At 43.3% G+C, this 14303-nt stretch overlaps 1 protein-coding gene across 1 annotated transcript in view; it reads right to left on the reverse strand.

The window, feature by feature from the left end:
• Nucleotides 1-14303, reverse strand: part of GXYLT2 (glucoside xylosyltransferase 2) — an 82131-nt gene that overhangs the window by 54153 nt on the left and 13675 nt on the right. The window contains exon 2 of the mRNA XM_070776323.1: nt 4486-4678. Coding sequence (XP_070632424.1) covers nt 4486-4678 — 193 coding nt within the window. The remainder of the gene's footprint in view (nt 1-4485; nt 4679-14303) is intronic.

Below are 14303 nucleotides of genomic sequence, written 5' to 3' on the forward strand. Positions count from 1 at the left end.
TTATATTATGAGGTGACAAAAATAAATGAAACTTTCAAATATTAAATATCAACAATGTAGATGGTAAACACCAATATCTACAGCTTAAAAAAACTCTAGTTCTTAAACAGCTTAAAAAAAAAACAACAAAAAAACTAGTTCAATAAAACAGCACTTGCCCACAATGCAGTTTCCAGAGGGATCATGATGGCAATGAGCATTTTGTTTTGTTTTGACGCTGGGGTATGTGTTCCTGAGCCTCCCAGAAAGTTATCACAAGACACTCTGGATATTCCCACGATGCCTCAGTGTTGAAACTAACTGACAACCCTGAGAAGGATGCGATAACCTGCCCCTCCACACCAGCATCTCACATAGCTGGGCAGAAACCAGCTGCTGCTGATCTACAGTTTTAGGGCTAATACAGTACCCACCAGACAGAAACATTTCAAGGAATCTGTAGAATCTGATATGGCCTCACACTTATACTCCACAACAAGCAAAGCAAGAATCATTTGTCCCTTCTGTGGATCTATGATAGATTTTTGTTTGATACAAATGAAGAAATTGAAGCTGAGACACATTCTGTGACTTATGAAAAAGCCAATGTTTTACATCTAAACTGGCACCATAATCTCAGCATGGAAAAAAAAGGGGCCATATGTCCTGCTGTGATTTTTAACACCCTATTATAATTTCCTTTGCAACTGGGCTTCACTGATGTAACAAAGACCTGAGGAAATAAGCCATCAAAGGGATAAAGTCATCTGAGCAAGGCAAAACATAACACAACTGCACAAGTAGCTACAAAATTTTCCCATACAATAGTGCCTAATTTATAACATCCCAGGAGAAGGCAATGGCACCCCACTCCAGTACTCTTGCCTGGAAAATCCCATAGACAGAGGAGCATGGTAGGTTGCAGTTCATGGGGTCACTAGGAGTCGGACACATCTGAGTGACTTCACTTTCATGCATTGGAAAAGGAAATGGCAACCCACTCCACTGATCTTGCCTGGAGAATCCCAGGGACGGGGGAGCCTTGTGGGCTGCCATCTCTGGGGTCGCACAGAATCGGACACAACTGAAGCGACTTAGCAGCAGCAGCAGCAGGTACTATGACTCAGAACAAATTACTCCAAAACTTAGTAGTACAAGACAACCATTTATTATGTTCATAGATTCCAAGGATCAAAAAAATCAGACAAGGCACAGACGGGACGGCTTGACTTTGCTTCACAATGTCTGGGGCCTCAACTACTACTGAGGCTGGGGGCTGGAATCATCTAACGGCTTGTTCTCACATGTCTGGTGGTGGAGGTTGGTTACCAGCTGGGGACCTGACTTCTCTCTGTGTGGGCTTCTTCCTATAGGTGAATTTGGACTTTCTCACTGCATGGTGGCGAGGTTCCAGGGCCAGGCATCCCAAGAGATAGCCAGGCAGAAGCTGTATCCTTTTTCTGACCCAGCCTCAGATGTCACATAGCAGGACATCTGGCATACTCTACGTTATGTACACGTACATATTATGTGCTCGTGCTCAGTCGCTCAGTCGTCTCTGACTTTCGTTTCCCAGGTAGCACAGTGCTAAACCATCTGCCTGCCAGTGCATGAGATGCAAGAGACGTGGGTCCAATCCCTGGGTTGGGAAGAGCCCTGGAAAAGGAAATGACAACCCACTCCAGTCTTCTTGCCTGGAAAATTCCATGGACAGAGGAGCCTGGTGGGCTACCGAGCATCCATGCACACACATATTATGTATGTAGATATATCTGTATCACCTCTTGCCTTATAACAAATGACCCTAAAACTTAGTAGCTTAAAACCACAAACATTCATTATCTCATATTATTTCTTAAGGTCAGGAATCTGTGAGCTGGGTTGCTCTGGATGAGGAGCCCTCCTGAGGGTGAGTCATCTGAAGGCTGGATGGGGTTAGAAGTCCTGTCTCCAAGTTCATGTGCATGAATGTCAGCAAGAAGTCTTCATGCCTTAATGCATGGTCTCCTGCAAGGGCTGCTCTGATACAAAAGCTGGCCTCCAAGAGAGAAAGAGCACAACCAGGATGGAAGGTGCACTGCCTTTTTAGATCTAATCTCAGAAGTGACATAGTGTCACTTCTTCCCTATGCTACTGGTCATGCAGGCCAGCCCTGGGACAGTACAGGAGGAAAATACATACAGGTGTGAACAGTAGGAGGCAGGATCAGGGGGGCCCTTCAGAAAACACAACCTGTTACACATCTGTAATTATACATATACATCTTCCTTCTCTTTTTAAAATTTAAGTCTGCATTCTGTTCTGTTCCATTCTCATGCCCCAACTTCTAGCATGTAGTAGGTACTCAATAAACACTTGTTCAATGGATACTGTACGTGACCCGACTAGTGTTGGCCCATAGCCACTTTTGCTCCATTCCTGCACAGAGCATACTTCTCATCCCCTTTGGAGTTGGGTGGGTCTTGTGACCGGCTGCTGCTGGACAGTTAAATGGAACAGAAATGTCAGTGTCAAGCGGAGGGAGTGAAAGGCACCGTGGGGATCTGATAGTCCCTGTCTTTCCTTTAGTGGCATCTCAAGAACTGCAGAGGCCAAATGTTCCAACAGGTGCCAGCTACATGCAAGAATGGTCTCTGTTAACTCTGGTCCCAGGCTGAGAGGGCTGTGTGGAGAGGCTCTCTGAGACATGTAGCAGGCATGTGGAAAGTCTCTGAGCTTTCCGGAAGTTGTTAGCGCAGCCTGACCTAGCCTATCTTGGGTACAGATAAGCATCTCTTTTTATCACTCCTACTGGTCCCAAGTTGCAGAGGGGGAAGTTCAGTTCAGTCGCTCAGTCGTGTCTGACTCTTTGTGACCCCGTGAATTGCAGCACGCCAGGCCTCCCTGCCATCACCAACTCCCGGAGTTCACTTAGACTCACGTCCATCGAGTCAGTGATGCCATCCAGCCATCTCATCCTCTGTCATCCCCTTCTCCTCCTGCCCCCAATCCCTCCCAGCATCAGTCTTTTCTAATGAGTCAACTCTTCTCATGAGGTGGCCAAAGTACTGGAGTTTCAGCTTTAGCATCATTCCTTCCAAAGAAATCCCAGGGCTGATCTCCTTTAGAATGGACTAGTGAAGCCCAAAAAAAGCCCCCAAGACTTGCCCAAGATCAGGTAGCAGGTGAATAGTGGAGCTGAGTTTTGAATCTGAGTTTTCTGTCTACTAGTTTGAGAACTAGTCGAGTTAAGTTTATGGATATTTGGGTCAGAAACCTTGAACTGACATCAGATGAGTTAATCACTGAGACTCTCTAAGCCTCAATGATCTCAGTTAGTAAAATACGGATATTTTATTAGTAAACTACGGATATGGTTATTAACTTTTTCAAAGAATTGCTATGAGGATTAAATAATAGTAAATCATAAATCATAAGCCCTTGATAAAGGCTATTCTATTTTTGAAATCCTGATTACTATTATTATTATTAATTATAATTCCGGTTATACCACAGCTTCAGAGAAGCTTCCTACATGTGTTTCAATGTTTTTGCTTGCCCCTTCCCCTGATGCAGATCTTTCTCAAGGTATTTGCCAATCAGTTTCAAGTTCCAAGGCAGTTTCTTCCCTGGCTTCTCTAGGAGAGGATGTCAAAGTGATTTTTTTTTTTCTTTAGAAATCATAATACATTCTCTAGCTTTCAGTTATTAGTCTTTAGTTACTCAACATTCTGCTTTGGCCTTTCTCATCAGTGTGGCTACCCAGATGGCAGGATGTAGCCCTGGTGACACAAGTTGGTAGATACAAAACAAAACAGCTGTTCCCTCTGCCAGCACTCAAGAACTCACTGCAAGAGAAGCCTCGCCAGGAAAACAAAGCTTGGTTTATAGTCACACATGCAACAAGCCCAGAGAAAACAGGTATTTCCAAAGCGCTCCTGTACTGGGAGGAAACAGTTGCTTGTTCCTCAATACAGGAAGAGTACGCACATATACATGTATACACATATACATACTCAATCTCTCAGATACATAAATACACATACACACACCTGGATGTGAAAAAAATACGGAAGAATTACTCAAAAGTGTTGACTCTGATAGTTTCTTGTGTAGGGAACAAGGGTAGCAAGGACTTCTACCTTGTACATTTATAACACCCTGTTTGAATTTATTTTGACGAGCACATATATTTGTCATTCAATAAATATATATACACACAGATAAAAATAACGCTACGTGACTCCCACTGAGAACAGTGTCAGTGACACCAGGAGGGGTGGAGCTCTGGGTCAAGTGCTTCAAGTGCATCATCTCATTTGATCCTCATTTAATCCTCCCCATCTCTCTCTAAGGGGGTGTAATTATCCCTATATTATAGATGACAACTTTAAGGCTCAGAGTCAAGTGTTCGTGTGCACACAGCTGAGTATTCAGTAAAATACATTAGGAAACAGGATATGCATGTCCCACAGTGCACTCTGTCTACACTCAGTAAATACTGGGCCACAATTTCTGCACAATCACCTGCTTATCAAACTCAGGCTTCAGAGATTCCTCGGTGAAGATGTGAAATTGCATCTTCCTGTGGCTAAACAGCACAGCAGATTTGAGCATGACAAGCGTCTCCTCCAGCCGATTGCCACAGGCCACCACCGCCAAGTGGATCCAGAGCTCAGGCGGCAACACAGCTTGGAAACTCCTGAGTTCTCCAGGCCTCCTAGAAAGAAGAAAAATAGGTGAAAGCCATTATTAAACTCATCAAAGAAAAATAAAAGCTAGTGGAGGGTTAGAACATTTCAAAACATGAACAGGCACAATCTGTTATACTTTATAAAGTGATAAGCATTTTGACAATTCTTCCTGCTTAGAGAAAAATACCCTTTATTCCCATATTTATCCTGGCAATAGCAGGATGAGTCACTGTTTGGACTGCTATAGGTGTCTGAGGCTTTTTTCCGCCAGCATTCAGCTGTCTAGTGCCTGCTGGCTGCCTACTGGCCCATGTTTGGAAATGGTATTGCTAAACTCTGACAGCTGACACAGGGCTGTGGTGCTCACACTCACATGGGCCATGGAAATTAGATTTGAATGCAACTTGAACAAGACGAGGGTGGACAGTGGCTTTCCCATGTGAAACGAGCAACATGATACTCCTATCATCTGGAGGGTTTTAGCTGAAGTGGAAGGCATGACCACCGGACCAAAGGAAAATCATGCAAACCCAGGAGGTAAGCAAAGAAAACAACGCATGGGGCCTCATGACATCTTGGGAGAGTCTTACAGAAACAGGTGTTAATCTTAATCGTCTCGCTCAAGACTGCTGAGCTGGTAGGTATGAAATTCAGCTTCCAGCGTGAAATGCTTAGTAATGAGAAGCAGGCAGGAGAGAGGACAGGTTAAGCTGAAAATTACCAAGGTATCAAATACCCAGTCAACAGCTGAGAGGGGAACAGAGTCCAAGAGTCCAGAATCATCTTCCAGCTATTTCCTCGTAATAAAAGATTTGTTCCAGACAAGGAGACACAGCCAAGCCTCAAACACACCACTGAGAAACATTTGCAGGCAAGCTGGAAGAAGTTGGCCTGGAAAAAGGTGCCCTGAGACAAATGAAACTAATTTACTTGCACAAAAGATCTGGAGACCAGGGGAGCTTGGATGTGGAATGCTACCTTCCTTCCAAAAACTTCGAGTTCAATCAGCGTGCTGCTCCATTATTCACTGCTCGCTCAAATAAAGGCGGCCGTGCTCCAGATTTCTTTCACCAAGAGGAAAGTTGAAGATGTGGGTGGAACATTTTGGAAGACTTTCCAGTTTGATTACTTAAGAGCATGCTGAGTAGAAGCCTGGCCTCCTGGCTTAGTGAGGTCCAGATGCATAGACTTACTCATATTCCACTGATTTTGGGGATCAGAGGAGAGGACAGTAGAGGTGTATCTTCTGAGACTGTTCACGTCTCTTCAGCTCCCTGCTGCTACCTGATGCGGCATCATCTTCCCTCACCAAGTTCACTGTGACTCCCCCTAGATGGTCCACCTGCCTCCAATCCGATCCTTAACCCCATCTATGATTTCTCCTTGTTGGTGTCAGAGTCACGTTCTTCTAAAATGCAAATAGGATTGTGTTACTCCCTTGATAAAAGTCACGTAAAGGCTCCCTACTGCCTTGAAGATCAAGTTCAAACTGCTGATTGTGGCTTTTACTTAGGTCTCTTGTATCTGCCTCCAGCACCTGGAGCCTGGGTGGGCAGCCATTCATAATCACAGTCACACTTAGGCTGCAGCTCTCCATCTCATTTCTAGTCATCTTCAGATCCTAGCACATGTGCTGTCTCTCAGAAATGCTCTTTTCTGCTCTCTTTTCTTTGCTTACTCCATCCCATTACTCCATAAATCTATATGAAGTGCCTACTATGTGCCAGACACCTTTCTGGGTACCAGAACAATACAGACCAAATACCTGCCCTTGCTGAAGTTACATTCTACAGGTGGTAGGCGAAAGACAAAGAAAGAATAACAGTCAAAGCAAATAATAATAAGTAACTCACAAAGAAAGTTATCCAGCAAGCAGGAAATACACGGTGGAACCATGAGGGATACAGGAGTGTCTGATGGTTTGGAACATACTATACATTGCAAAGTCAGGGAAATAAGTCCTCACTGAAAAGGCAAGATCCGATGACAATCTGATGGTGGGGAGGGAAGGAGTCACATGCTTTTGTGGGTGAGGAGGATTCCAGGCAAAGGGGACAGTCAGAGCAAAGGTACTAAATCAGAAGCATGCCTGGTGAACCAAGAATCCTTGCCTTCAGGACTCAGATGTCTTCTCTCCCTCAGCTTCATGGATGCATACCTGCTATTAAAGTCAACTCCCAACTAAGTTATGTAAAGGGATGGGAAGGATATGTCACAGATAATGCCAAAATCACAGTCAATTAAGAAAAAGTCAAAATACCAGCCAAAATATGCTACAAAAAACATTTAATGCATACTCATTTGCTTAAAATTATGCTCAATATTTAAAAACACAAGTATCCACAGGTACTAGAATAGTAAATGCAACAGCTTAGCTGTCTTAAATATGAGCCATTACCCCACCTCCAAAGAGAACAACTCCACCTAGTTTAGCTTTACACTTTGGACTTCTACATGAATAAAATGTCTTAACCTCAGTAATCAGGAAAATACTAATTCAAACAATAAGGAGAGTCTATGTTGTTTTGGACTGGTGAAACTTAAAAAATAAAAGTTGAACCATATATGTTTCAGAGTGGATACGGAGGTGGCGGACAGCTCAGATGCTGCTGGGGCAATTTAGGTTGACCTAAACACCTTAGAAGGAGAAGGCAATGACAACCCACTCCAGTACTCTTGCCTGGAAAATCCCAGGGATGGAGGAGCCTCGTGGGCTGTAGTCCATGAGGTTGCTAGGAGTTGGACATGACTAAGCGACTTCACTTTCACTTTTCACTTTCATGCATTGGAGAAGGAAATGGCAACCCACTCCAGTGTTCTTGCCTGGAGAATCCCAGGGATGGGGGAGCCTGGTGGGCTGCCGTCTATGGGGTCGCACAGAGTCGGACACGACTGAAGCGACTTAGCAGCAGCAGCAGCAGCAAACACCTTGGAAAGCCTTTTGGTCACATCTGTCAGGAGTGAAGATATATATACACCCTCACTCTTCTGATTCCACACCTGCATATGAGACCTGAAGAAACTCTTGCACATTTGCATAGGACCCATGCAAGAATGCTCACAGCAGTCCTATTTATAATACTGAAAAGTTGGAAATAACTTTCCTGTCCATGCACAGGAGAATCATGAATATATTTGACAAGTGTAAGTGGAATACTGCACAGCAGTGAAAATAAACCACTCAGAAGGTCATGTACAAACATAAGGACAAAGAGGAAAAAGAGCAATTAGGTAGCAGGATAGCGGTAGAATGAGACAGTTTGGATGAAGCTGAAAAACCAGCAAACAATATTGCGTGTTGTTCACAGACGTATGGAGTAAAAGTCATCATGTTATGAGGATGAGAAACATCAAAGACAAGGCAGTGGTTACTTCCGGGCACTTAAGTTTTTATTTCTTAAGATGAGAGCAGGGTACACAGAAATGCATGATGTAATTGTCTGTATTATTCATGTGCCCAAACTATGTGACAAATACTTAATTTTCTTCTTGATTAAAAAAAGCTTGCACTTCCCTGCAGCACAGCAGGCCACTTTTCTTTGCAGGCTTCAGTGATTTGGGCCTGCATGGTACACAGAGCAGGAGCTGGGGCCTGCAGTCCTTTTTGGTGTCTGGTGACAGGTACTAAAAAAGACAAATAAAGCTTCTCCTGGTGGCAGTTCAAGTATCTGAGGCTGGGATTTAATGAGACCTTTGCTGCCCCCTACTCTGTTACCTCTCATGTTACGTTAAAAATTGCAGGCTTCAGGTAATAAGCTTTTGTGTTCTGTGGCCACAAGGAATAATCAAGTTTAAGGGTGCTGAAATGGTGTGCCTTCCACCAAATCTTACCAGTGGGACACAAGCCCCTCTCAAATGTCACCTGAAGACCTACAAGGGTCAAGGGATGTCCAGGCTAGGACCTCAGACTTCTAAACCTCCTGAGTTGCCAGGTGTTGGTGGGGAATGGGAGATGGGAATCGTACTTGAACTGCTCTGACTGATGGTTAACTATGTCCTTCTTTACACTTTATAAAAGAAGACTGGAGTAGACATTGGCTGTCCAGGAGTTTTACAGGCCTGCTGCTGAGGCTGAAGCTGATGGCAATCAACTCAGCTACCGCACTGGTAGAGCCTGGATGGGAGTCAACAGGGTGGAAAGCAGAGCCAAAAGGAGGCAGGTCAGATGTCAAATGGCATAACTTGGGCACCTGAATCCAGGTGTATGGCTTTAACCCTGGAAGGTCATTGATCAAGCCAACAAATTTTCTTCCCTTTAAGTCAGTTTGAAACGAACTTACAACTTAGCAATCAAAAGAGTCTATATAGGTCTTAGAAATAGGTTTCAGATTGCCTTAGACTCACTCTGCTTCTCTTCTCAACCTTGAGTCATCCTTTGAATGCTCTATGAATCCATCCCCTCTCTGAGGCTCACTGGTTGGATGACATCAACTCAATGGACATTAGTTTGAGCAGGCTCCAGGAGTTGGTGATGGACAGGGAAGCCTGGCGTGCTGCAGTCCATAGGGTTGCAAAGAGTCGGATATGACTGAGCGACTGAACTGAGGCCCTTCATCCAAATTTTCATTGTTCTACCAGTTTCATAGGTGGAAGAGATACCAGATACCATCTCGAGCAGGGGATTCCCAGCCTGACTGAGTATCATCATCACAGGAGGTGTCTGTTAATATTATAATTTCCACCCCAGAGCGATTCTGATTCCGTGGTTCTGGGGTGAGACCCCAGAGTTTGCATCCAGAGTCCATCTCCACCTAGGAACTCATCACCTGAGTTGACCTCTCACCTCCCCTCTCTCTCCCTAACTCTTCCCCTCACCTTCAAGAATGAAGCTCTTTCCTCTGCCTTTTCTCTGGGCCGTCTCTTCACCTCTTGCCTTAATGAAAACATGCCGCCTTGCGAGGATGCCACCTCCCCAGTCAACCCCGCGAGCGCAGCTCTTCTTCCTGCCCTGTCCCAGGAGCCTCAGAGGTTTCCTCCCTGCTCCTCCCTAACACGTCCAGACACTGTGTCTCCACGGTGAAGTCTGTGGATGCAACTATTCCATCTTCCTTGTTGGTGTCATCTCTCAGCTGTCCGGTCACTCCTCTTCGTTCCCTGAACAGTTGAGCTTCTTGCCCACAGTACGTATCCCCATCACGGTCCTTGTCAACATTCTTGTTGTTGTCTAGTTGCTAAGTCGTGTCCTACTCATTTTGACCCCCATAGGTTCTTAGAGACTTCAATGGCTCTTTGAAAAATGGTTTCTGCATCCTGATCCTTCAGTTTTGTGAGCTGAATACCCTCCACCTTTTCCTTCTCATGTCCTGAGACACCTGGTGCTGTGCTTACATCCTGGACCTTCATATACACTGTTGCTTCTGGAATGTTCTTCCCTAGGGCTTCCCTGGTGGCTCAGTGGTAAAGAATCTACCTGCCAATGCAGAGACTCGAGTTCAGTTCCTGGGTCAGGAAGATCCCCTGGAGAAGGAAATAGCAACCCACTCCAGTATTCTTGCCTGGGAAATCCCGTGGACAGAGGAGCCTGGCGGGCTACAGTCCATGGGGTTGCAAAGAGTCGGACATGACTGAGGCGACAGCACAGCACAGCTCTTTGCAAAACCACCTCCTTCTCTTTTGACAGCAGAATCACGCTTTCCTGACCACCTCATTGAAGGAGCACCTTCCCTTTTCTTTTCTATCGGGGTCTTTATTTCATTCCAAAAACCTACCTTGTTTGGTGACTACTTACTCTCTCATTGTAATTTACAGCAAGCACACAATATTATTTACAGTCAACATAAGGCAATGTAAATTTTAAAAATCCTTAGAAAAAAGGTTGGAATAAAACACACAATGTATAGTTTCAATTTTTAAAATATAAAACATTATGTGTTGAAATAGTAAAGTTGGTACATGAAAAAAAATCCTTGCCCCATAAAATTTTTTTTGCATGTTACAGTCTGGTCTTTACTCCACCAAATAAAATACATACTAATGGTGTACATACAATTTTATATTCCACTTTTTTCATCTGATTCTTTTATTTTTCCTGTTACTTTTTAAGTCTTCATGACCATCATTTTAACTGGTTATCTGACTAAAACACCATGGCTTACCATTTCTTTCATGGTGGTTGTTCTCAATTTTTCTCAAATATACATACATATATATATATATATGTACATATAAAATCTTGCACTAAACATGTATAGGTCAATAGATTTTTTTCCCCTTTTTTGCATTATTTCCTTACACTACATTCCCGGGAAGGGATTTACTGGGTTAACAGCTATTATCCTATCAAGGATGTAGTAATTTTGAGTTTCTCAAATTTACCCAAGAGTTCTTAGAAAACATCCAGACTATGAGAAGGAAAACAAAAAACATAACAAACATTAGACCATCCACCTCTGAGCTCCTTGTATGAGGTAACCGTGCAGCTGACAGCTGAAACAAGATGGAACATGCTTGCCCATGACATCAGTGCCTCCAAATTCCTTGTGTTCTGAAGAGGTGATGCATAGATTGTAGTTATCGTTTAGACACTGCATCAAATAACATTGAGTCTCACAGTAAGAAGTTATTCCATTTTCAGTTCTTTTTCAACAGTGCTAATACGTCTTTCTAACATTGCCTAATTCTCCTTTTCAACTGAGAAGACAGCAGGCCTCAGCTAGAGAGCCTTCAGCAGGCACAAGCACCAAGTTAGAAATGAAAAGCTGTCTTGTTTTCTTAGTGTTTGACTTGACAATCCCCTTCTATTTATGTTATTGCTAACAATTTATGTCAGTGCTATAAAGTTTTCTTTACAAACAAATACACTAAGAATGTGGAGAAATCAGCACCCTCAAGCAGGACTGGTGAGACTGCAAAATAGTGCAACTGCTTTGGAAAACAGTTCCTCAAAATTTTAACTATAGAACTACCATCAGTCAGTTCAGTTCAGTTACTCAGTCATGTCCAACTCTTTGCGACCCCATGGACTGCAGCATGCCAAGCTTCTCTGTCCATCACCAACTCCTAGAGCTTGCTCAAACTCATGTCCATTGAGTCAGTGATGCCATCCAACCATCTCATCCTCTGTCATCCCCTTCTCCTCCCACCTTCAATCTTTCCCAGCATCAGGGTCTTTTCCAACGAGTCAGTTCTTCGCATCAAGTGGCCAAAGTCTTGGTATATCAGGTGGTAGTATAGAACTACCATATGACCCAGTAATTCTACTGCTAGGTATCCACCCAAGAGGAATGAAAACAACTGTCCTCACAAAAACAGGTACATTTGTAAATGTTCCTAGTAGCATTATTTACAATAGCCAAAAAGTCCAACCCAAGTGTCCATCAACTGATGAATGAATAAACAAAATGTGGTATACTCATATAAAGGAATATTACGTGGCACTAAAAAGGAATGGAGCACTGATGCACCTGTCAACATATTAGAACCTTTAAAATAGTTTGTGAAAATACAAAAGACTACATGTTGCATGATTCCAAATGTACAAAAAGTCCAGGATAGGAAAATCCATAGAGACGTAAGGCAGGTTAGTGGTTACCAGGGACTCACAGAAGGGGCAAAGGGGGAGTGACTGTTTCATGGGTATAGGGTTTCTTTTCCAAATGATGAAACTGTTCTGAAACTGGATAGCAGGGATGGTTGCACAACTCTGTGAGTAAACTAAAAATCTCCACATTGTACACCTTTTAAGGGTATTTGAATTATATTGCAATAAAGCTGCTATTAAATAAATACACAAAGGCACACATTTATAACAAGGATAGATTTAAGTTTTTTTCTTTTCAAGTTAGCATACAGTAGTATAGTCTTAAAAATCATGATGCTGATGTAGGAATGACTGAGGTTTGGAAAACGCCACCCTCATTGTCCTGGTTTATGCCTGCCCTGTGATCCAATGAAAAATGATGCTCAGAACAACAGAGAAGGCTCAACCACCACCTCTGCACTGCTGGAGATGAGCATCTCCTTAATTGCTTAAAAGTCTCAAGCGTGTGACTTAATTAAACTTCAATTTCTGGAGTGTATAAATAATGAAATACAGCATTTATGTGTAGTGCTATTTACTTTGGAGCCTATTACTGCAAAACACACTGAATTATTAACGCAAGTAATTGCTTCTACTCAGACCCTCTTTTCTGCTGTCTCCTGCTACCCCTGTTATCAGGGCTTCTTAACTGACAGGCTAAATTAACTCAGGTAAACCTGATGCTATGATATGGGCTGGCAGTGTGAGCTGGACAGAAAATCACAGCCTGAACCAGTACTGTTGGTGTCTAGTTTTAATAGGGAAGGAAACCCAGAAATTTGAGGGGGGAGGTGGGAAGGAAGGGAAACAGACAAATTTTAAGATTTGAGTTGAATATGCTCACCCTAGGGAAGACCTGACTTGTAGAATGCTCTTCCCCCCGACCCCTGTCCCAGTGGAATCTCTTTTAAGATGAAGCCATGGCTATTTGAACATGGAGATTTGCAAATGAGGTCACAGTGGCAGTTGAAAAAAGTGGAAATACCTTGATTTAGCTCCTAGCAAAAGAGTCTGGTGATGGGTGATTATATCCATGTTAAGTGTTGGCAGCCAGAGACATAATGAAGTTCCTTGCAAACTACAGGTCTGGGAACACATAAAACCCCTGACAAAAAATTTCCACACTGGAGCTGTGAGCAGAGTCTTTACTTAGCAACCCAGACATGACGCCCAGGACTGTGCTAACAGTTAAATCACTTTTAATGACCCATGGTTTGGAGTTAAATCAACAGTCTTTAATCTTCCAAGACAGACAGAAAAGCTGACATTTGCCTTGAAGTCCCTGGATTACATGAGCAGTGTTGAAACAATGCAAAAATATCTGCTATGAGGGGGAGACTTAATAAAATCATTTGATAAGTGAATCCAATGATTAATAATTCATATTTTGCTTGGATCACAACATTTGAAACATGGCTGTGTTCCTAAACAAAGTCTAGCTCTAAAGAACAATAGGTGTCAATCCCCAAAGTTGGTGGTTTTGTATGTGTGTGTGTCTGGTTTTAGCCATCATTGTACACATATACATGGCTTATGATTAGGAAGCAGAGTCAGGATTCAAACTCAAGACTTAAGAAGCCTTGCTTTTCGTTATGATACTGAATATGGGACCACATACAAGTGAGTCAGAAAAGAAGCCCCCTCTAGGCACATAAAGCCTTTATCTTTACTTTGAGCTCCTGATTCAGGGATCTGAAGGCGAACTGGATTTCAGCGCCCACTAGAGCCCCGCCAGGTGTGACTCCCATAGCATACCTGCACCATCTCTTCCTCCGCAATCTATCCACTCGCCCTTTGTTGTTGCTCAGTCACGTCCAATTCTTTGCAACCCCAAGGACTGCAGCACACCCAGGCTTCCCTGTCCTTCACCATCTCCCAGAGCTTGCTCAAACTCATGTCCATTGAGTCGGTGATGCCATCTGACCATATCGCCCTCTGTCATCCCCTCTTCTTCCTACCTTCAGTCTTTCACAACATCAGGATCCATTCTAATGAGTCAGCTCTTCACATCAGGTGGCCAAAGGATTGGAGCTTCAGATTCAGAATCAGTCCTTCCAATGAATATTGAGGACTGATATCCTTTAGGTTTGACTGGTTGGATCTCCTTGCAGTCCAAGGAATTTTCAAGAGTC

This window comes from Bos indicus, chromosome 22 (genome assembly GCF_029378745.1).
Source record: "Bos indicus isolate NIAB-ARS_2022 breed Sahiwal x Tharparkar chromosome 22, NIAB-ARS_B.indTharparkar_mat_pri_1.0, whole genome shotgun sequence".
NCBI lineage: Eukaryota > Metazoa > Chordata > Mammalia > Artiodactyla > Bovidae > Bos > Bos indicus.